At 39.9% G+C, this 24,773-nt stretch overlaps 1 protein-coding gene across 1 annotated transcript in view; it reads right to left on the minus strand.

Moving 5' to 3' along the window:
• The window catches only part of MACROD2 (mono-ADP ribosylhydrolase 2), a 1,996,248-nt gene that overhangs the window by 45,721 nt on the left and 1,925,754 nt on the right, over positions 1-24,773 (minus strand). Inside the window, exons 15-16 of the mRNA XM_054724198.1 lie at positions 24,070-24,144; positions 23,710-23,802 (exon numbers count right to left, since the gene is read on the minus strand). Of these exons, the coding sequence (XP_054580173.1) occupies positions 23,710-23,802; positions 24,070-24,144 (168 nt within the window). The remainder of the gene's footprint in view (positions 1-23,709; positions 23,803-24,069; positions 24,145-24,773) is intronic.

The raw sequence follows: 24,773 nt of genomic DNA on the forward strand, positions 1-24,773 counted from the left end.
GATTTCCATAAATATTAATAATTTTAATAAGAATTAAGACAGCAATGATAATGTAGCTATCTAAAGCATTTAGAATCAAGTAAGTGGAGAGAAAAATTGGACTTCTGCCATTGTAGTCTAAGGTGGAAGCCATCAAGAATGACCTAGAAGGATTAAGAAGAGTTACCATTGTCTTTTTCAGCAATTCCTTACAGTTACTGATTTGCCAGAATCCAAATTTCTATTTGTCCTCAATCTAACACTTCTCCATGAGAATGTGGCTCCTTTGGGGATTTTGAGTGTCTGCATGGGATGAATGGGGGAGGGTGTGGAATGTTGTTTCTGTCCCCTACTTTATAATACGCTTTGATTCCAACATCAACAGATTTAAAACCTCAGAAGAAGGAACATGAGTAAGAGAATGGAATTAATGATAAATCTATAAGCTGAGTGATAGCTGTTCTTATGCTCCTGTGTCTTTGTTGTTTTTCCATGTTTCTATACAAATGTCAACCACAATTATGACAGTCATGTTATATATGCTGCAGCATTTACGAGTAGATGCCTACAAAAAATGTCAGTGGGAGCACATAGATCCACCTCCATTAATTTTTTTGGGATCACATTGATTAGAAAAAATTTTATAAGTTTCAGATATACAATTCTATAATAAATCACCTGTGTATTGTGCTGTGTGTTTACCACCCGAAGTCAAATCTCCTTCTAGCACCATTTATCCTCCTTTTACCTTCTTATACCTCCCCCCATACCTCCTTCCCTCTGGCAATCACCATACTATTGTCTGTATCCATGAGTATTTTTTCTTTGCTTAATCCCTTCACCCTTCTCACCCAATCCCCTCTGACAGCTGTCAGTCTGTTCTCTGTATCCATGAGTCTGTCTCCACCTTGTTTGTTAGTATATTTTGTTCATTATATTCCACATATAAGTGAAATCATTTGGTACTTATCTTTCCCTGACTGGCTTATTTCACTCAGCATAATAATCTCAAGCTCCACCCATGCTGTCACAAAAGCAATGATTTCTTTCTTTCTATGGGTGATAACATTCCATTGTGTAAATGTACCACAGCTTTTGTATCCAGTCATCTACTGATGGGCACTTGGGCTCCTTTCAAATCTTGGCTATTGTAAATAACACTTCAATGAACATAGCGACACTTATATTCTTTCAAATTAGTGTTTTGGATATATTCCCAGAAGTGGAATTGTTGGGTCATAAAGCAGTTCCATTTTTAATTTTTTGAGGTAACTCCATACTGCTTTCCTTAGTGGCTGCACCAATCTGCATTCCCAACAACAGTGCATCAGGGTTCCCTTTTCTCCGCATCCTGGCCAACACTGTTGTTTGCTAATTTATTGATGATAGCCATTCTGGCAGGTGTGAGGTGATACCTCATTGTGGTTTTAATTTGCATCTCTGATGATTAACAACAATGAGCATTCTTTGATATATCTATTTGTCATCTGTATGTCCTCTTTGGCCATTTCTTAATTGGATTATTTGGTGTTGTTTTATAAATTCCTTATAAATGTTGGATATTAAGCCCTTATCAGATGTATTGGTGAATATGTTCTCCCATTCAGTGGGTTGTCTTTTCAGTTTGTTGATGGTTTCCTGTGCTGTGCAAAAACGTTTTAGTTTGATGGATGTTTGTCCCATTTGTTTATTTTTTCTTTTGTTTTCCTTGCCTAAGGGAGATATATCAGAAAAAATACTGCCATAAGAAATGTCTGAGACTTTACAGCCTATGTTTTTTCTAAGATTTTTATTGTTTTGAGTCTAACATTTAAGTCTTTAATCCATTTTGAGTTTATTCTTGTGTATGGTGTAAGAAGGTAATCTAGAAAAAAATTCAAGAAGACTCCAAAGCTCATTTTATGAGGCACTGTCCTAATTCTAAAACGAGATAAAGACACTACAAAGAAAGAAAATTACCAGTATTGCTGATGAACATAGATGCTAAAATGCTCAACACAATATTAGCACACCGGGTCTAGCAATACATTAAAAAGATCATACACCAAGTTGTACTTATTCCAGGCATGCAAATTGGCATAATATCTGCTAATCAATAAAAGTGATAAATAAAATGAAAGATAAAAACCACATGATCATATCAATAAATATGCAGAGAAAGCATTTGATAAAATCTAGCACCCATTTATGATAAAAACTCTCAGCAAAGTGGGAATAGAGGGAACATACTTCCACACAATAAAGGCCATACATGGTAAACCCCCAGCCAACATCATATTCAATAGGAAAAAAAATGTATTGGGAACAAATCAGGGATGTCCACTTTTATCACCATTATTTAGCATAGTACTGGTAGTCCAAGCCACAGAAATCAAAGAAGAAGAAGAAATGAAAGACATCAAATTGGAAAGGAAGAAATAAAACTGTCATTATTTGCAGATGATATCATACTGTATATAAAGTCCACCGAAAAGCTACTAGAACTGATAAATCAATTCAGTAAAGTTGCAGGATGCAAAGTAAATATCTGCATATCAGTTATATTTTTATTGATTTCATAGAAGAAGGGAGAGGGAGAGAGAGATAGAAGCATCAATGATGAGAATCATTGACTGGCCGCCTCCTGCATGCCCCACACTGGGGCATGTGCCTTGACTGGGAATCAAACCCATGACCTCCCTGGTTTATAGGTCCACAATCAACCACTTAGCCACACTGGCTGGACCCTTCAGTTGTATTTTCATACACCAATAATGAACTATCAGAAAGAGACGCTAAGAAAACAATCCCATTTACAATTGCTTCAAAAAAATGAAATACCTAGGAATAAATTTAATTAGGGATGTACTCAGAAAAGGAGAAGGCACTAAAGAAAGAAACTGAAGAAGATACAAATAAATGGAAGCATATACCATGTTCATGGATAGGAATAATTAACATTAAAATGTCCATATTACCCAAAACAATCTTGAGATTCAACACAATTCCTATCAAGATATCAATGGTGTATTTCACAGATATAGAACAAATATTCCAAAGAGCTAGGTTAAATTTCAGCAGACACCTTTGGAGACTCTTATTCTATTAGGCACAACCCTCCGGGAAGCTTATAGGGGAAAAGGTAGGGTGGGAAGAATACAGGGCCACAATTTAGACAATAAATGTCAGGTCCTTCCCCCACCATCTGCATGTGCATTACCCCTCACACCCTTAATTTAGCTTGGAAATGGAGGAAAATGGGCATCATCATTTTGGGAAGTTCTAAAATAGTGATAACTGGCCCCAAAAGTTTTTTGACTCTCTGGAAAATGGAATGAAACAAAGTTATCCTGCCCACAGCAGTCTGGCCAATGGTGAAACTGTTGTATAAGGAGGACTGTGCAAGATCATTTCTGCACATTTTCTGAACATTGAATTTGCCAATAGACTTTGTGCCTCTTTGTATCTTGTTATAAATTGAAGGTTTTCTCAGCAATTTCTTTTCCTTCTCTCATTATCTTATTCTGCACCAATAAAACTAGTTTGTCATCTTGAACTACCCCCCTGGCTGGGATAGTCTAGTGCAGTGATGGCGAACCTATGACACGCGTAGCCATTTCTGATGACACGCAGCCGCATGCCGAGGATGAAACATTTGCGACTAGAGTCTTGGAGTTAGTTTTTTCCTCAAAGTGACACACTACCCGAGTTATGCTCAGTTTTTTGGCGAAGTTTGACACACCAAGCTCAAAAGGTTGCCCATCACTGGTCTAGTGTATGTATTCCAGTTTACTGCATCCCCAGCAATAATGGTACAGCTTTACTGTAATTGATTTTCATTCTTCTATGCAAAATGAACATTTATAAAAAGCATTATATCATGCATGTCCTATAGTGGAGGCTATAACACCTGCCGAAGACCAAGTTTTTATTTGAAAGTTTTCTGTAGATAGGACATTCTGCTTCTATCCTTTTGTAAGTCAATTTGTACTTCAAATGTCATATTTTGGAGACAAGTTAATTCATAAGTGTTTGTAGTCTGCTTTGCAAGCCTCCTCCATGGCATAACATGCTTAAATACACTTCCCATGTTTTTAAAAGAAATTTTCCTTTAGATAATTATAATGTCCTCTGAAGGCAGGGCGTATATGTAAAATCTCCACATATCCATATCTATTTTTAAAAAACACCTGATTAGTTCACTTAAGATTAAAAGAAGAAGAAGAAACTCATTCTAATCACTTTTGGCATTGGTCCCATTGATCTGAAAAAGATGGTAGTGCATTTACAAAGAATAATTCCCTTTTACCCAAATCTTGATAATGAGAAACTGACATGAAAACAGACCTAATCATCCTACTACCCAACACCTGAGGCTTGAAGAAAATACACATCACACTATCCACCCCTCAAAAAAGTCAGCACTTCATATATTAAGTGCTCCTCACACCATTTCAAAAAAATAGAAATTAATTTTGTCTGAAAATATTTTCTCCCAAGTATAGGGGAAAAGGGCTCGGGCTGTGGGACCCAGTGCTTCAAATACAGGAGGCTACTGAGAAATAGTTCCCCCTCCACTCAAAGGCAGGGTGCACATCTGTATTGTGGTTAATTTAGCCTTCATATCGAATGATGGGAATGACAAAGAAGGCTTACCAGCTAGTTTCTAAAGACCAAAGGATAAAAAGCTGAATGAAAATGCTAAGAGGTTTAGCAAACAAATTGTTTGCCATTTGGGAGTGACAGGCTAGCCCAAAATGCCCCTTGCTTGAAATCAATTAAAAGGAACCAAACATTGACCCCACAGAAGGAAGCTTAAATATCCCACCTACCCAGTAATGGTCCCAATAGAGCTGCAAAGCCCTGGAGACCTCATGAATATTCTAATAATTTAAAATACAAAAAAGAAAGAGCGAGGAGGAGAGAGGTCTTTGCTTCTAAACAATTGTGGCTCTCCTGTGGTTTTGCATAGCTTTCCAGGATTCGCTTTCCAAGCTCTTTATTGAAATTGCTCAGGTCTTTAACTGATCTCCTGCAAGGGCTCAAAAGCCTTAAGCTAATTACATTTGGCTGAGATATGCTTGATGAGATGGGAAAAATATAAAGCTTTTGAAAGGGTGAAAAATCTCTAACCATCTGCTGGTGGTGTTACTAAAAGAACAATAGTGGGGAAGGAGGAGGGCAGCCAGCCAGAGTGATAAGGTTCGGGATTTCTTTAATTACTGGGTCAATGATTCTATTACTGCTTGGAACACCAGGAAAGATGGAACCTCAGGAAAGATAGACCAAACAAGTTTAGGGGACTAAGCAACATGAGTGCCTAGCAAATAAACAAAGCCAAACTCTGATACAAAACAAGAGACACCTTTCAGAGGGAGAAAGAAGAATTAGGTCAGCTTAGATTGGAAAGGCATTTCTATTTAGAAATCACTGGTAGTTTTGGAAAGGAGAGAAAGATGTGCTTGTAAATTGGAATTAGGTTTCAGAACAACCTCTCTGCTTCTTTTCAGGTTATCTGCGCTCTCAAAGGCAGTTTCAGATGGAGCCCTGGTGACGTGCGTCCTCCGATGCATCAGCCAGACAGTTGCTTCTGTTTTACTTGGCAATCCAGGTGAGCAGCCTGCCTGCAGCTTTCAAATCAATGCCCCAGGTGTTGCTTCAATATGGCAAACAGCTTATGTGCATTGCTTTAAATGCCCTGTTCAGTTTCTCTCTTTTTATTTTTTTTAAATAACGAATCCCCTCAAATTCAGCCAAGAAAATGTTAGATTTTGAAAGACAAACTGATTTAAATCAGTGAGGGACTGCTACATCAAAGTTTTTGGTTTTTTTTCCTTTTCACTTTGTATCGGGTAACTCCTGTAAGTTGAGCAGCGGTGATGCCTCCAATCTTACTTTTGTTCTTTTTCTCAAACTTTGCAGAGGAAATGTCATTTTCTTTCATGCTATTCCATCTTGCTCTGTGTCTGAAGGTGGGTAAAACTACTAAGATAATAAGGAAATGTTTTTTGTTTGTCTTCCCTCTTTGTTATTCACTTTTGATCAAAATCAGGGAAAAATGACTTCAGTGGTGAATGCATTTTTTTTTCAGATAAACTACTCAAATGCTGTGCATTCTCAGATACACCAAGGATGTTTTGGGAGTAGCCTGGGTCTGCTTTCCAGTGGACAAGCACAGTACTTGGCTGCACAGTCTCTTTGTTTCCTCTTCCACATGCTCTCAGACTTGTCTCGGTGGGAGGGACAAACTGTGTCATTGACCACAGGAGAGCACTTGTGGGCAGAGAGGCTTACAAGCAGCTGATTTCAGACACACTGGGGTTTGAGTTGGGAAGAGGTCCCCATCCTACCACATCTCTCCTTTGCTCAGTGTCCCATATGCAGGTCCTGGGTGTCCACAGTGATGCTAAAAGGCCTCCCATGATGCCTTCTGTCAGTCAGATGAGTGGATAATAAACAAAGGCTTTGCTAGTGGTTCTTAAAATGCGATTCCTGGACCAGCAACATCAGTATCTCCTAGGAACTTGTCAAAAAATGCAAACTCTTGCCTATCCACCATCCCCAGATCTACTAAATCAGAAATTAGAGGCACAGAGCCCAGCAATTCATTTTTTAACAAGATATCCAGGTGATTTGGATCTGCTGAGAAGGGAGTATGTTCTATGTCATTTATCTATCTATCTACATCCATTATCAGCCATCTGTCTATATGATATCTTTGTCCTGTTTAAACCACCACCCTCCAACAAAAATAAGGCAGAGGGAAAGGTTGAAAAATTTTCAAAAAGAATAGTCTAAATTTAGAAACAAAATACTAGATTTGTGGTGCCATTCAAAATGTGGTCCACAGACCAGTAGCATCACCATAGCCTATAAAGAAGCTCAACAGAATTGTAGGTTTCCAGGCCCAGTAAGACCTAATGTATCAGAATCTCTTGGGCAGAGTCCCAAAACTGTTTCAATAAACACTCTAAGTTTTATACACACCTAAGTTTCTGAGCCACTGTGCTCAAATAATATACCAACAATATTTGTGGTTACTTTGGTCTTAAACTATTGGAAAAAGTTTAGGGTCAAGAGGTTATCAATCCCCAAATTGTGGTGTTACTTCGGGAGAGCCAAATTGGATAGAATGTTAAACATGAATTTTATAGCTTTTATTTTCAAAAGTTATTGTTTGAAAATTAAGATACCTAGGAATAAACTTAACTAAGGAGGTAAAAGACCTATAACTCAGAAAACTACAGGATGTTGAAAAAAAAAAAGATAAATGAAGATACAAACAAATGGAAGAATATCTTGTGCTCATGGATTGGTAGAATCAAAATCATTAAAATGTCCATACTACCCCAAGCAATCTATAGATTCAATGCAATCCCCATTAAGATATCAATGGCATATTTGACAGACCTAGAACAAACTTGCCAAAAGTCCATCTGGAATAAAAAAAGACCCTGAATAGCTGCAGCAATCCTGAGAAAGAAGAACAAAGTTGGAGGGATCACAATACCAGATATCAAGCTATATTACAAAGCCACTGTTCTCAAAACTGCCTGGTATTGTCACAAGAACAGACATATAGACTAATGGAACTATAGAACCCAGAAATCAACCCAACCCATTATGCTCAATTAATATTTGACAAAGGAGGCAAGAGCATACAATGGAGTCAAGACAGTCTCTTTAATAAATGGTGTTGGGAAAATTGGACAGATATCTGTAAAAAAAAAAAAAAAGAAACTAGAGAACCAAGGTACATCATACACAAAAACAAACTCAAAATGGATAAAGGTCTTAGATGGGTAACCATAAAAATCTCATAAGAATCCACAAGCAGCAAAATATCAGACATATGTTGTAGCAATATCTTTACCGATACAGCTCCTAGGACAATGGAAATTAAGAAGAAAACAAACAAATGAGACTACATCAAAATAATAAGTTTTTGCACAGCAAAAGAAACCAACAAAACAACAAAAAGCCCACTGCATTTAGAGAACATATTTGCCAACGTTATATCTGATAAGGGTCTGATCTCCAAAATTTATAGGGAACTCATACATCTTTACAAAAGGAAGATAAACAATCCAATCAAAAAAATAGGCAAAGAGTCTAAATAGACACTTTTCAAAAGTGGACATATAGAAGGCCAAGAGACATATGAAAACATGCTCCAAGTCACTGATCATCCTAGAGATGCAAATCAAAATGACAATGAGGTACCATCTCATACCTATCAGATTGGCTATCATCAACAAATGACAAGTGCTGGTAGGAATTCAGACTGTTGCAGCTACTGTGGAAAACAGTATGGAGTTTCCTCAAAAAATTAAAAATGGGACTCCCATTTGACCCAGTAGTCCCACTTCTAGGAATATGTCTCAAGAAAACAGAAACACCAATCAGGAAGGATATATGCACCCCATGTTCATAGCAGCACAATTTAAAATAGCTAACATTTGGAAACAGCCTAACTGCCTATCAGCAGATGAGTGGATTAAAAAATGGCGGTACATACACAATGGAATACTACACTGCTGTAAAAAAGAAAGAACTCTTATCATGGATGGACCTGGAGAGCATTATGCTAAGCAAAATAAGCCAGTCAGAGAAAGATAAATATCACATGATCTCACTCATTTGTGGAATATAATGAGCAACATAAACTAATGTACAAAAATAGATCCAGAGACAGAGAAGTATTGAACAGACCATCAAACCTCAGAGGGGAGTTGGTAGGGGAGGTAAGAGATCAACCAAAGGACTTGTATGCATGCATATAAGCATAACCAATGGACACAGACACTAGAGGGGTGAGGGTATGTGCTGGAATGTGGGAGTGATGGGGAGTGGTCAGTGGGGGAAAAGCAGACATATGTAATACTTTAAACAATAAAGAATTAAAGAAAAATTAAATAAATAAAAATTATTTTGTAAAAAGAGTTATTATTTGAACTTTTACTTATTTTCCCAGACCAGAAATTAGAAACCACTCTTTCTCTTCCATCTTTCTTCCTACCTCTGTCATTGTTTTCTTTCTCCTTCCCGTATTTTCCTAATGCCTTTACTGTAATTCCTTTTCTTCAAATCTCATAGAGATGCTAACTCTTCTACTGATTGTGGTCATAGTAATTAGATTTATCTGAATTCAATTCCAGTTGTGCAACCAACAGAGACTGAACTTAAAAAGTGATGGGTCATTATAATAAAAATGCTGCCTAATTTAGCAGGGTTATAGAAGGAGTAATAACTTTATGGCAATTCCCAACTAGAACATGGAAGGATACTGGAACCTCTGTTTTCTCTGGGGAATCTATTAAGACAAGCCTAAATTTTTCAACATCGTTTGGAGAAACTATGTTGAGAGGTAACGTATTAGTTTCCTATTGTTTTTGTAACATTTCCATAGAGTTTAACACAACACAAACTTAATATCTTATAGTTCTGGAGGCCAGAAGTCTGAAATTGATCTTGTGGGGCTAAAATCAATATGTCAGCAGTTACCTTCCTTCTGGAGGCTCTGGGAAGAGTCCATTTCCTTACATGTTTTCGTTTTTAGAGGCTCCTTCATTCATCTTCAAAGCTAGCATCATAGCATCTTGAAATCTCAAGTGCTCTCTCTCACACACACACACATACTATATTTTTCATGTCTATTACTTATCCTACTTATTTATATTTAATTACTAGTTGTTTTGCAAGTTTTATTTATTATAAACCTTATTGCATAAAGTTGTCTATAATTTAATGGAAAAATAAATGAATAATATTGAACAGTATGAATATTAATTTTGAACAGTATTCCTTTACATTAAAATTATATGTCCATAATGTAATATGTTATGAACCTTATATCTCTCAATCCTGAATATTATTATTTCATGAACTATGTTCAAAAGTAGCCCTGACCGGTTTGGCTCAGTGGATGGAGCGTCGGCCTGTGGACTGAAGGGTCCCGGGTTCGATTCCGGTCAAGGGCATGTGCCTTGGTTGCGGGCACATCCCCAGTGCGGGGGGGGGGGGGGTGCAGGAGGCAGCTGATGGATGTTTCTCTCTCATCGATGTTTCTAACTCTCTCTCCCTTCCTCTCTGTAAAAAATCAATAAAATATATATTTAAAAAAAAAAGTATATGAAGGGCCCTAACCGGTTTGGCTCAGTGGATAGAGCATCGGCCTGCGGACTGAAGGGTCCCGGGTTCGATTCCGGTCAAGGGCATGTACCTTGGTTGTGGGCACATCCCCTGTAGGGGGTGTTGCAGGAGGCAGTTGATTGATGTTTCCCCCTCTTCGATGTTTCTAACTATCCCTCTCCCTTCCTCTCTGTAAAAAAATCAATAAAATATATTTTTAAAAGTATATGAAGGACAGGTAAAATAATTTTGAGGAATAAACTAAGTATGATAATGGAAACTTTTTTCTTTAAAATATGTCTCTAAGAAGAAATATTTCTGTGGTGTGTTTTTTTTCTGCTAGTTTCAGTTAAAATCCAAGGCTAATAAACTATGACATCTCTGAAAATGAAGACATGCTTCTATGTCAAAAATGTAAGGTGTAAAAACGAGATGATATTTATTGTTTGGAAACATGACTGATTCATCTCGATAATATTTCCTTTAAAGACGAAATAAAGCGATCACATACAATCAGTCTAAAGCCCTTGCTATTGTTGAAATGTTTACTTCACTTTTTTCTTTTTTTGTAAAATCATTGCAGCAGATGTTATAAAATAAATGTAGTGAAACAATCAAGCAGCAAGCTCCCTAATTGTTTCTGTCTTGATTATAAAAACACATTGAAAGGTAGATCCTCACAGTGAAATAAATGAAAAATATAATTAACATTCAGAGTACTCCGTATACCACCTGCTCTTTACATACTGGGCTGAAATGAAGACACCTGATGTATAAAGAGTAATGAAATGAAATTGGGCTTCCTTCTGAGACAAAGAGAAAAGTTGCACTTAAATTTGAAAGCAGATACTCTGATATCTGAGTTTAAGGTTATATGTTAATATTTTGGTCTTTACAACAAAATGTGTAAGTGAACACATTTACACATCTGTATTATTACAATCCCTGCAAACCCCACTCACTTTATGGATCAGACCTGTATCTGTTAGTTTTGTCATCTGATGGTCTTTCTGTAAAAATGTTATGATTAGGATGTTGACTGGTAGTTCACTGTCCTAATGCAAATCTCACTTGTAGTATACTCAGAGAAAGCAAAGCACAATAGGTTCACTAGTAAAAAAGGGAGCCCCCTTTTAAGTACAGCAGCAAAAAGAAATGTGTTTAAAGGAAACTTACATTTTTATTCTAAGGGAGAGAAATTATGTTACACCATCCATAGCCTGAAATTCTTGGGACCCAAGCCACAGCCCTATAGGTCACCTCTACTGGAGGTTAACATCAGGGGAGCCATTCCTCCCCCCTCCCAACCCCAGTCCACCAGTTTGGGGAGAGGTGGGCAGAGAAGACTCTATGCCTAAGAAGGGCAAGGCATTATGGGATAATCTTGTTTTCCCAGAACTATTGAAACACTCATGTATATTGATAAACACACATGTGTATTGATAAAGACTGCATCATTGAGGAGTTCCACATAGCATGAGAGGTTTCACATTCAGGGTAACTTGGGCTACATTCACATGGATGCTATGCACTGCGGGGAGGGGCAGACTAGCAAATTTTTTTCTATTAAGGGCCAGATAGTAAACATTTTAGATTTTGTGTGTTATATAAAATTTTACTTATGGACACTAAACTTTGAACTTAATGTAATTTCCATTTCTTATAAATTATTATCTCCCCCCCCCAACCATTTAAAAATGTGAAAACCATTCTTAGCTCACATGCCATGTGAAAAGGGGCAGTGGGTCACTTTTGGCTTATGGGTCATAGTTTGCTCACCCTTGCTATTCTTGCTCACTCTGATCATTCTTCAAAAATTGTTTCATTTAATCTTTTCTGCAACTCCAAGAAGCATGAGGATAAGTACATCTCTCACTGAAGAGGAAACTGAGGCTCCCAGGATCTTAAGAAGCTAACTCTTGGTTATAGCTACTCAGTGTCAAAGCCAGAACTAAAAAACAGATATTCTGAATCTTCATCCTATCACACACACACACACTTTATAGGGTTCATAGGAAATAGTGAGAAAAAAAAATCAGAAAAAAATGAATTGTATATACACAGTGTTCCTTAGTATCTGCTGGGGATTGGTTCCAGAATCACTTTCCCACCCTGTCCTCAGGATAACAAAATCTGCAGATGCTTAAGTCCCTTAGCCCTTAGTATCCACAGTTCTGTATCCTAAGCCTAAAGACATTATAATTTATACTTGTTGTTAGCTTGCACTTCACTTTCCACTTGTCTATATCTATTCCCCAACCCCCAAGAAGATCTTAAACTATAATATACCTTCAGTCTCCATCAATTTTGGTCAACCTTAAGTAAATAGATAAAGAATTACTATTTCATATTATACTAGAGGCCTGGTGCATCGATTTGTGCACTGGTGGGATCCCTCGGCCTGGCCTGTGAGGATCGGGCCAAAACCAACTCTCCAACATCCCCCAAGGGGTCCTGGATTGCTAGATGGTGGTTCTCAGGTGATACACCCAGGAATTGGGCTCCCTCCTCTCTGGTTCCGGGTGTGTCATCCGAGAACCTCTGCTGCCAAGTGACCGCAGCTTGGCAGCTCCTGCATTGAGCGTCTGCCTCCTGGTGGTCAGTGCATAGCATAGCAACTGGCCACTTGGCCAGTTGCTTAGGCTTTTATACATATAAATTTATTATCTGATACAAGAAAATATAATTGGGATGTATGCATTCTATATGACACTTAGAAAAAGTCCAATATGTTCATAATGAAAAATAAATTCAAATAATGTCATAAAATAATGACACAATGTTAATATAGTTAAAACTTTGTCAAATATTTCTAAATTTAGCTAGAAATAAAAATCTTTAGGAAAAAATTTAAATATTTTATGCCAACACATAAGATCCATTTTAGAGGAGACCTCCTATAATATTACTTTCCTATTTGGTTATTAACCTGAGTGATGCTATTTTACTGGGTTTCATATGTGCTGTAGATCCTGCTGGGAAAGCATAAAACTGGACTCATTTCAGAAGAGGCAATATGACCATACGGGAAAAAATGCCATATGTGGAATCTCACTTTATGCCTGTTGAAATTTCTGTATTTCAGGTCTCCTAGGGACATGTCCATTGTGCTATTGTATAATTTTATCAGCATGAGCTTCTGCTGAATATTTTCTCTTCTTTTCAAAAGCCATATTTTGGTGGAGCTAACTTCAAAACTTAATGTTGCAACATCTGTGCCCATACACCTGGGAGCCTTAGAAGATGTATCCTGAAGATTATCTACATTTTCTAATCTTACAGAATGTTACAAAATGAGAGGAAAAGGTTATACATTTCTCCTGGTCTGGAATTTTTTTTTTTAAAGAAACCCCTTTATATCTCCTTAGGAAGATTCTCAAAATAAAAGAGAACCGATCTTTATAGAGCTATAAAGAACATCCCTAAAAATGTAATAGAATGCTCATTTGTTTTTTGTTTGCAGATAAGAATGTCTTAATACACATGTTAAACTTTCCATTAAGAGATACTGTATATATGCACAAAACCTGGAGCTATTTTCTCAAAGATGTTTTCAAACAAGATTCTTTAATGCCTATAGGAAACAAAAGAAAATTCTACTTTGGATTTATTTACTATTTTGATTTTGTGGATCTACCTATAAATCATGGCTTCTTCTTTATGAATCATTATGTTACAAACCTGAAGCTGATACCATGGTAATGATCTAGTGATTCATAATAGGAAAAGAGCAATTGCAAGGCCAGACATCATGGGCATGTCATGTGGGCAGCTTCACCAGGAAAGAAGTTGCAACTTTGCACTCCCCAGGGAACTACTGGCCCATTCCCTGCAAATTACTGAGGGAAGGGGTCCAACAAAGGGGAGATAGACACATGGCCAATAAAGTTGGGGTGACATAGGGAAGGTACTTGCTTGTCAATCTAGCCTGGGGAACCATGGATTGGTCAGAATGGGCATGACCACTGCAAGCCCATGAAACTTTGGGAATACATTATCCCCTAAACAGTAGAGTTCCCTCTCTCGTGTTGCTCTCTTGGCTCTTGACTCATGGGGTGCTCTTGTTCCTGCTTCCTTGCATTTATTTGTATGGCCCGTAGCCATGAGGACCTCACATTCAATGGACTGATGAACTGCAACAGGAAACACGAAATAAGCAAGCCTGACTGCTCCAACATAGAAGATAAACTCTGGACACTAGCTCTGATTCTAGCCCTATTAAAGCCATAGCTACACTACTTTTATTGTGGGGCTGAGGGAGACTTAGAAAAAGTCCAATCCTACCTAATAATAGAGTATTATGCAAATTGACCATATCTTCACCACACCCACCAGCCACACCCACCAATCAGAGCGAGTATGCAAATAAACCCAACCAAGATGGCTACAGCCACAGAGAGCAAGGTTTTCCAGGCAACAGAGGAAGCCAAGCTTTCCACCTGCCCTTGCCTGGCCTAAGCCTCCACTCAAGCTACAAAGTTTCAATTATAGAAGGTAAACAAATCGAAAAAGAAATGGCGGCAGCCACGGAGCTGGAAAGAGCAGGCTAGGGTTGTCCCCGGAAACAGAGGAAGCAAAGCTTCTGCAGCCCTGGGCGTCCTAGGCCTCCACTCCAGGCTACAAAGTTTCAATTATAGAAGGTGAATTAACCCCAACAGAAATGGCTGCCAGCCACTGAGAAAGCAGAAGGTTTGGCTCCACTCCAGGATACAAAGTTTCAATTGTAGAAGGAGAATAAATTCCAGATACCAGGGCCTCCGCTTGGGTAGCCAGGGGGCGTGGCTGGCCTGCAAACCAACACAGGCCCCTTGCTCAGGCCGCCCCATGCCCCAAGGGAACCCCCATCCTGATCCAGGACACCCTTCAGGGCAAACCAGCTGGCCCCCACCCATGCACCAGGCCTCTATCCTATCTAATAAAAGAGTAATATGTAGATTGACCATCACTCCAACACACAACATGGCTGCCCCCATGTGGTCAAAGATCCTGCCCCCATGTGGACACAAGATGGCTGGCACAAGATGGCCAGCAGGGGAGGGCAGTTGGGAGGCACCAGACTTGCAAGGGAGGGCAGTTGGGGGGTGATCAAGCCAACAGGGGAGGGCAGTTAGGGGTGACCAGGCCGGCAGAGGAGAGAAGTTGGGGGCAAACAGGCTGGAAGGGGAGCAGTTAGGCATTAATCAGGCTGGCAGGGGAGTGGTTAGGGGGTGATCAGGCTGGCAGGAAGAAGTGGTTAGGAACAATAAGGAAGGCAGGCATGTGAGCAGTTGGGAACCAGCAGTCCTGGATTGTGAGAGGGATGTCCAACTGCCCAATGGGATCGGGCCTAAACGGGCAGTCGGACATCCCTCGAGGGGTCCCAGATTGGAGCGGGTGCAGGCTGGGCTGAGGGACACCGCCCCCTCCATGCACGAATTTCATGCACCAGGCCTCTAGTATGTTCATAATGACAAATATTACCTTGGAAATTCAGGGATTTAATTCCATGCAAATAAAACGTTCTCATTCTCCTGTGTGATTTCAAAAATCTCTTTTTTGAGGGATATCGCAAGAATTCCACTCCCACAAACAACAGTTGGGGACAAGGACCTCTCCCTACCGGTAACAGATGGCAACACAGATGGGACCTACCAGGAGAATTGACTAATGGAAAGTGTGGAAAGCATCTCTTTTCTGCTCCTCCCCTGCAAAAGCACACTGGCAGCCTGCAAACCAGCACTTGGAGGGTGAAACAGCAGGAGGAGAACCTGGCCTGGATTGTGGGGAGAAACCTGTCTCCCTAGCCTGGGAGTTTTAGAATTCATTTCTCACTCTATCTACTGAATTGGTGCTTGGCTGGATTTTTCACTTATTTTTCTCTGCCCTACACCACTTCTGCATCTTTGGATGCAGACCCAGGAGAAAGCAACACCCTGCTCCGAGCATCGAAGCCACAGCAAGCTCCAGAAAATGCTGGGCAAGTACAAGACCCCGATGTTGCCACAAGTTTATGCCTAGTACCCAAACTCTCTTCCCCATTTACAAAACTCATCTCTCCACACCTCTCTGCATTTTGCCTGTGTTTCTATGGTTTATCTTTTCTCTGTTTCCACCCCAACGTGACTCAGACTACAGCTTTGGATCTGCTGTCTTGCTGTCTTGGATCCAGCACTGTGGGCCTCTGCAGGGCAATGGGCAGATGGGTGCCAGGTGAATGCAGAATGCATGGAGCTGACACGCACTTGCTACTGCCTTGGGATTTACTCCTGGTACAAAAAGCCCAAATGCCCTCAACTTTCTTAAGCCCTGGGAGGTCCTGGCAGCACTGTGCCTAGGACAGGGCTCCCAGTCTAGCATGGCCTGACCCCCTGACCCCTGCTTCCCTCTGCCTCCCCTCTCCTCTCTGCTTCTGCCCTTAGAGTGTGCCTGCCTAGGCAGGGCACAGTTTTAATTTCCTGGTACCAAGGCGCTGATATGGAGGGTTTGCAGAGACAGCCTCCAACTGAAGCTGCTGGTGAGGGGGACCCACAGTTCCACCTTCTGTCTAGCCCTGTGAGCTCTCCAGCCAAAGCGCCCCTCGAACCTCTTGGGCCTTTGGCTCCGGTTCATGCCTTTCACCCAGTGGTGGTAGAGAAAGCCTGGATAGAAAGCCACCAAAATAAAGGTGCTGCCAGGTCCCTGCTCTTGGCAATCTAGGACTGCTCCCTGCCTGGCCCAGGCCTCTCCCCTGCTCCTTGCTATGGGGGGACCACTCCTGGCTATGCCAGAAAACACCACCCTGACAGCCAGGATGCTTAAGGGCAGAAATAAATTTTAGTTTCTGTTACAAATGCAACTGCTGTATTTCTGACTTCTGTCAACATTGCTGCTTGCCACTAATGCTTCTTCCAGGTATAACTAATATAGAAAAGCCTCAAATATACAGGTGCTCAGAGAAATGAAAGTTTTTTATGAACTAACCTTGGAGACTGACTGCAAACAGAATTTAATCCCAGGGCCTGGGTGTTAAATCTCTGTCTTGCCAAGTTAACAGAGAATGCTCTTTCTCCCCTCCTCTAGCTCAGTGAAAGAATATAATTTTTCTGCCCAAGACAATAAAGGGTGAAAACTTCCAATAGCATCAGAGACCATCAGAATCACCCCTGTGGAGTTCAATAAACCCAACTAAACAGTACCTGATAAACACTGGCTGTTGGCAAAACTCCATATCTGAGCAAAATTGTATTACTATTTCGGGAAGGTCTCAGCCCCTGGTGCAGTCTCATGTCACTGAAACTGATAGTGGGGTGTTGTGTAGCAATCCTAGGCTCTGGCAACATGACATCGAAACTAGGAAAAATTGGGGATACTCATATTTTCCCATAGCTATCAAAGGGACAAAATATTTTGGGGGTTTTTCCCCCAAAGACAATAGTAGTACAATCTCCATTCACAGTACCTTGAAAATGCCTACTCTGGCAAGGAATTTTATTCTGGGTTTTTCAAGAAAAAGACTGTCTGCTTCTAAAGTGCAAATAAGTGGTCTTCAAAAGGATTGTTATATGAGCCATCTATTGGAATGCAGAATCTGAGAAATAGATCTTATGTGAACCAAAGCTATCTAAGTCAATCAATTTAACTCATTGATTTGTTAAATCAGTGAATTTTTCTAAATGGTACTTTTATCCATGGAAGTTTGTATTTTAAAATATTAGTGAGTTTGGCAGTAAATGAACCTATGTTTCTAAAATTTATAGAATGTGTTTGCCAATCTTGGACATGATAATCCTACCTAATAAAATGGTAATATGTAAATTACCATCACTCCACTACGCCCACGATTGGGCCAGAGGGAGGCGCAGGGGGCGGGACTCGGGGTGGCCGGGGTAGCCCATTGGGCTGGCAGGACGCTGAGCTCGCACCGCCAATGGCGGCGCGAGCTCAGCGTCTGCGCCATGGCTGTGCTGCGGAACAGAAGGGGCCTCTGGGGCAGCGAGCTCACGTCCCACCACGGACCATCAAAAGCGGCGGAGCTGGGTGCCTGTCTGCTCTGGCACCAGGCCTTTCAGAAGCCTCCGCCGAGCCAGAGGCTTCTGAAAGGCCTGGTGCACCAGCGGACAGGCACCCGGCTCCCCCGAGATCGAAAGCGAAAGCGTGTAGGGGACCCTACACGTGCATGATTCAATCATGCACTGGGCCTCTAGTTACATGATAATTGCTAACTTTTTGCTTTTTCTCCCTACTTATCCCTCCAGAATTTAACAATTCTTAATAAGCAGATCATGGCAATATGTTTCTTTGCATAAATCCAACAAGACCAGCCTTCACCTGTGTTCTTATTAACCAAGACTTTGACCTGAATGCCATGTCTAAGAGACTCATGCCTAGACTCCAGATGTCACCAGAAAGCCTTATGGAACTAATATTGACTTTCAAAGCCCACTGGAGAAATGGCCTGATACTTTGCTTCGTCATGTGGTTCATACAGTCTTTCCAGGTAAGAAATGAAAGTTGCTTTCCTGAAAGATGGCAAGGAAGGAACCTCAAGACATCTTTGAGGACCCCAAGGACTTGTGATATTGATCCAAACCTACAGTTATTACAGGCAAAGCCTGATGGCAACTGTGGCTGGACTTCTTCACCCTTAGGGTCTGCTATAGCTCAATCTAAAGATTCCTTGTGACAATTCCAGCAAAGCAAATTTGAAAAAACCTGTGTGATCTATTTGATCAGTTACTGTTCCTGTTGTGTTTAGGCAAATAATCAGGCCAAATTAAAACTGGACTTAATGCAGTTTCTTTAATGGAAATGAGGGTAATCTTAGGGAGTAAAACTGTATTTCAAAGGGAAATCAGAATACCCAATTGAGAATATTGGACTCCAGTGCAGTTACTAACTGTTTTCAAAGTTTTGTTTATGTATGCCATACAGACCTCATCACCTGATGACATCACCAGAGATGTTCTAACTGCAGAAAATCTATCAGGTTGACACTGCTTGATTTCATTCCAGCAAAAGCCTTGCATCTGGAAGTCTTCTCAACTGGTTTATGATTTGCTGTTTTCATTAACCTTTGTGTTTTGTAGTCTTCTATTTTCATAGAATGTATGTCCTTATTTGCCTGATTGCTTGTTCACACAATATAAATCTGACTTTAGGAGCCATCTGCATCACTGTCTCCTGAAATTAGACTCAACAGTTTGGACTTATGGTTGAGTCAATGAAGTATGGACAGTCTATTGGCATTGCTTGAAATTGCTTTTCCTTTTATGCCCAAATGGTTCAGACAGAAGAGGCCCAGAGTTTCTCATGGGGGAAATTTTATAATATTTGCTTTAGCTTATTTAAGTTAAGTATGATGGGCAGAAGAGCTTCAGAAAGGTTCGACCCACCTGCCTCCAGGGAAGCCACTCCTCCAACCTAATCTAGAATATTGTAAAATTACTCATATTTTCCTTTATTACATGGGTTTATACCTCTCACCAGACCTTTAGTTACTATAAGTCCCCTTATATTTGAATTATGCCTTTTAACTTTATTGTCAAGTTTTTCACTTCTAGAATAAAACAAGGATGCCGGTTTTTCCAACAAGCTAGACTCTGGACATCACCTTGCCACCTCCCAGGGACACTAGATTGACCTGAACTATGAAAAATCCCTCTTCCCTACATGAAGACTCATTCCTTTTTGCTTCCTCTTCCTCTGTCAGATAGGGGGAAAACTCTAAGCCTTGGGATAGGCAGATCTATGCCCCTTGACACCAAGAAGCATTTAGAAGAAGATATCGAGTCCTTTGTCTATTTGCCCTTTGTAGGATTACAAAGAGATTAGTTCTCTCTAAAGGGGGACTGATACCTTTGTAATTAGCTAGATATTAATAATAGAAAAGGAACAAATGGAAGGTCAGACATTATAGTCATGTCATTTGGGCAGGAACCTGCAATTTTGCACTCCCCAGGGAACCACTAACCCATTCTATGCAGACTACTGAGAGAAGGGATCCAACGAAGGGGAGATAGACACACGCTCAGTAAAGCTGGGGTGACATAGGGAAGGCTTGTCAATCTAGCCTGGGGAACCATGAATTGTCCAGAATGGCTGTGGCTACTTCAAGCCCATGAAAATTTGGGAATACATAATCCCCTAAACAAAGCAGTTCACTCTTTCTTGTTGCTCTCCTGGCTTTGGGCTCATGAGACTCACTCATTCCTGCTTCCTTTTATTCATGGCCATGCAGACCCCACATGAAATGAACTGATGGACTGCAACAGGAAACACAAACTAAGCCAGCCTGTTGGTACATTGGACTGTTCCAGCATGGAACAGAAACTCTGGACACTGGCTCTAATTCTAGCACTATCAAAGCCACAGTTACATATATTTTATGGTGGGACTGAGAGAGAGGGGACCTTGGAAACTCAGGGATTTAATTCCATGCAAACATTACTGACTCTCCTGTGTGTGTGTCAGAAAATTCTTTTTCTTGGGATATTGCAAGAATTCCACTCCCATGAACAAAGGTGGGGACAAGGACTTCTCCTCACCGGTAACAAAACTATTATAATGTGGTCTGTCAATTCTCAATTAAAAATAAATTAAAATTATGGTTCATTCAGCATTCTCAAACAGAAGATTGAGATCTTGACAAAGAAAAAGGACTTTATGAATAAGAGAGATACCTTTCATCTCACCTTTTATTAATTATTTTACCTTTATAGAAAAAAATGCCTATTGAAACTCCCTGCAGGTGATGGTGCTAAAAATGGAATGTGCAGAACAATTTTTGTTGAAGGATAATGTAGCATACATAAAGTTTATATAGATGCAAATAGTTAGGAAGGACAATGAATGTATTTGTGGAACTCCATATGTGGATTCTCTTGACTTTGTCACCAATTTATCAAATTATGATAAATACTAAACACTTATGGCATGCTTCCTGTGCCCCAGGTACTGGAAGCTTTTCATGTGTTAACTCAAACTTTCACCACAACTGATGTGACTTTTGTCATCACCATCTTACAGATAAGAAAACTGAGGCATTGAAAGATTAAATAACTTGTCCAGGTTCACCCAGCTTGCTAATTAGGGGCAGAGCACCCTGAATCTACGTTGCTCCATTTTCCTTTGGTCACTTTTCTTACATGTAACAGAATAGCTTTTAGCTTTGCTTTAAAGCAAATAATCCTATCTAACGAAGAGGGAACATGCTAAATGGCCATCGTGCCCTCATAAGATGGCAGCACCCACAGCCAATAAAGAGGGAATATGCTAATTGACTGCCACGCCCTCACAAGATGGTGGCACCCACAGCCACAAGATGGTGGAACCCAGTCCCCTCAGCCCTGCCTCATCCAGCCGGAGTCCCCTAGTTCCCTAAGCCTGCCTCATTCAGCCTCAGTCCCCCAGTCCCCTCAGCCCCACCTCATCCAGTCCCCGCAGCATTCAGCCTCATCCAGCCTCAGTCCCCAGTCCCCTCAGCCCTGCCTCATCCAGCCAGAGTCCCCTAGTTCCCTAAGCCTGCCTCATTCAGCCTCAGTCCCCCAGTCCCCTCAGCCCCACCTCATCCAGTCCCCGCAGCATTCAGCCTCATCCGGCCTCAGTCCCCCAGTCCCCTCAGCCCCTCAGGAGAAGGCAGTTGGGGACAATCATTCTGGCAGAGGAGCAGTTAGGTGTCAATCAGGCCGGCAGAGGAGTGGTTAGGGGGCTATCAGACTGGAAGGCAGAGTGGTTAGGGGCAATCAGGCAGGCAGGCAGGTGAGTGGTTATGAGCCAGCAGTCCCGGATTGTGACAGGGATGCCCGACTGCCAGTTTAGGCCCGATCCCTGCAGGGGTCCCATATTGGAGAGGGTGCAGGCTGGGCTGAGGGACCCCGCCCCCCCCCCCCCATGCACAAATTTCATGCACTGGGCCTCTAATAAAACAATAAAGGTAATGCATGTTAAGTTATTTCAAACTTAAACAGAAATATTCAAGGCAAGGTGAATCTAAGTATCTGTGGTAAAGAAGGGAAGGGACAATGTAGTTAATTCATGACCACAGGCATTATTACTCTCCTACAGATAAAAGTCAGATCTTAACAAAACACATTAAACTTCAGCGTTTTGACAGTCCAGTAGCAGAAGTTGACCTCATTTCTTTCTCACATGTCATTGCCCTGTTTGCAGAAGAGATTGGTAGTCTCACAAGGGAGGGGTAAACAGTGGGTAGTTAACCAACTCCTCAGTAATTACAGGAGTACTCAATGCTAGAGAAGTCGCTGTGAGGAGGGTGACATGCCCATGTGTGCTGAATATGAGTTTTTTTCCTGTAGGACAAGCTACTAAAAAGGATATGTATACCCATTTAATGTTTCTCATTGGCATGTCTTGACAGACACTTACAAAATAAATAATTTCTGCTATAGAGAAACTATTCAGGCAAGCACCACTGGGCATTTTATATTTTAAAAGTACAATTGAAGGGATCAATGCCAGGTAACTGGGGCTAAAGTAAGTGTATCAAATGTCTGTTATCATGGTCATACATACAATACTCCAAATATCTCATTTACTTGACTTGCTAGTAACATGGTGTCATAAGCCTGAACTAGAATTTGCAATAGAGAAAGGCTATTAGATGCAGAGACATGGAAGAATATTGGGCTCTATATGAAAATTAAAAAAAAAAGAGGTGTCATAATCACTAACATGACTTACTAATTAAACCGTATCAATGCTCCTGTCAAGAAGAGTTCATAATTTGGAAGCTGTAGCTACTATTGACCTGATTTTACAATTGAAATCATATCTGCATTTTAATTTGGAAACAAAATTGATCACTGTGTTCTATAAATAAGGCCTATCAAGTTATTACTTTACAACTGCTTTGCAAACACATATTTATTTAAGAGCAGCATGATTTATGATATAGTGTTCCAGAGAAATCATTTCACTTCATATTTCATATTTTAGTTTCTTTTAAGAGATTGCTTTATATATGAAAATGGAATTCTTCAAGTTCTTCAGTAAATATTGAATTTCTTTGATAATGGTTTTTTAAAATAGATTCTTAAGAAAGATTTCTATCTTTACTCCAATATATTGACTTCTTGCCCCAAATACTGTTTTAAAATTTACAGTGTTCATTCCTCTTTTGTCTTCAAAAATTATAATAATGCTGTCATTTTTAACAGTATTCTATATTATGGCATCCTAATATTACCAGACAAAGCTTGCAATTTAGAAGGTTCATGTAATGTACATATTTTACATAAATTGTTTCTTTAATCACTACTATATAAAGGATGACAGAATAAAGTCAATACTAAAGGTGACATTTGTTTTATAACCATTTAAAATTTTCTAGGACTCATCTATCTAGTTCATAATTTTGATATCTTATAGGCTTTCTCAATAACATAATCTTTAAATTAAGTGGAATCTAAATTAAATTTTTTTACTATTTAAAAGGACAAAAAACTGTTATAAGTATCTTCTCTTGCTACTTGATAATATTCTACTCACAAAAGTAGGTTTAGGATTAAAGCAATGTTTACCCCCGCCCCCCTGCCCTGGCCCTTAACAGACTGCAATTGCATAAGGATCACTCTGATGGTGAATTCTGGGCAGGAATCCAAAGGAACTCTCTATTTTGATGGTTTAATGTAAGAGCAGTCCTACCTTTTTCACCTTCTTTTTCTTCTTGGGCATCTGTTAGTGGGACCACTTCTGGTTGGTCCACAATCGTGATATCTTCTTGGTTTGATGAAAGCTCTAAATAGAATGAGAAGGAATGATACTCAAGGATATTTTAGTTGAAATCATTGACAAAGCACAATTACTAAAGCACAGAAAGTTTAATACAATTCTCCCCGAGCCCTCCAATTTTTAATAGGCATACAAAACAGAACACTCTTGTCATACTCTGTAAATCACTGCCTAAAAACACACATGCACACCGCTCACACACAAGTCTGTATAAGAGTCATGGTTCATAGTTTCATCTCATTCTCAGCTAACAATATGTCCTGGTTTCAGTACCTTCTGTTTCCATGTATGAGCTCTGTGACTCTTCCTCAATTTTTATCTCATTTTTCACTGAATCATTCTCTTGGCCTGTTAAAAAGAGTGATTAAAAAACAAAAGAAATGTGATATGCATGACCATAGCTTTATCCCTGGTTTGAAAAAGCAAAAATTTCAGAAACCATGCTTTGATCATACTAGTACATAGATAGGTAGAAAATAGTTTTGAAGAAAGTGGAGGGTAAAGATATCATTTTGCAAATCAAATTTATCGCCATTATTTTATAAAAAATATCCAGATAATTTAGACAAAAACTCTTCTTTGAGCTGACTGGTATAATTAGTATTTGGCTTATGAATGTACTACCAGCAATGGACACAACCTGGAAGTTTTGAAATTTTAAATGATTTCTGGGCTGCACGAGTTAATTACATTTAAGTTTCCTTTAAGATATAGATAGTTCCTGTATTGAAGATTCCTGGAAAATTGAAACACTACTTGCATGTTCATTCTTCCATCAATAGAGCATGAGAAACTTGAGTAACATGAGTACACACAGATTGGGTCACCTAACAGCTCCACTATTCTCTAATGGCACCTACTAAATATAGCCAAGGTCAGGAGGGAATTCAGCCAACTCTTAGTTACTCTGAGGCTGATTATCTACTAAGTAGTAATGGTTTTCTTCTACACACCCTGGCTTCTCCCCCTCCCCTTCC

Source organism: Eptesicus fuscus, chromosome 12 (genome assembly GCF_027574615.1).
Source record: "Eptesicus fuscus isolate TK198812 chromosome 12, DD_ASM_mEF_20220401, whole genome shotgun sequence".
Classification (NCBI taxonomy): Eukaryota; Metazoa; Chordata; class Mammalia; order Chiroptera; family Vespertilionidae; genus Eptesicus; species Eptesicus fuscus.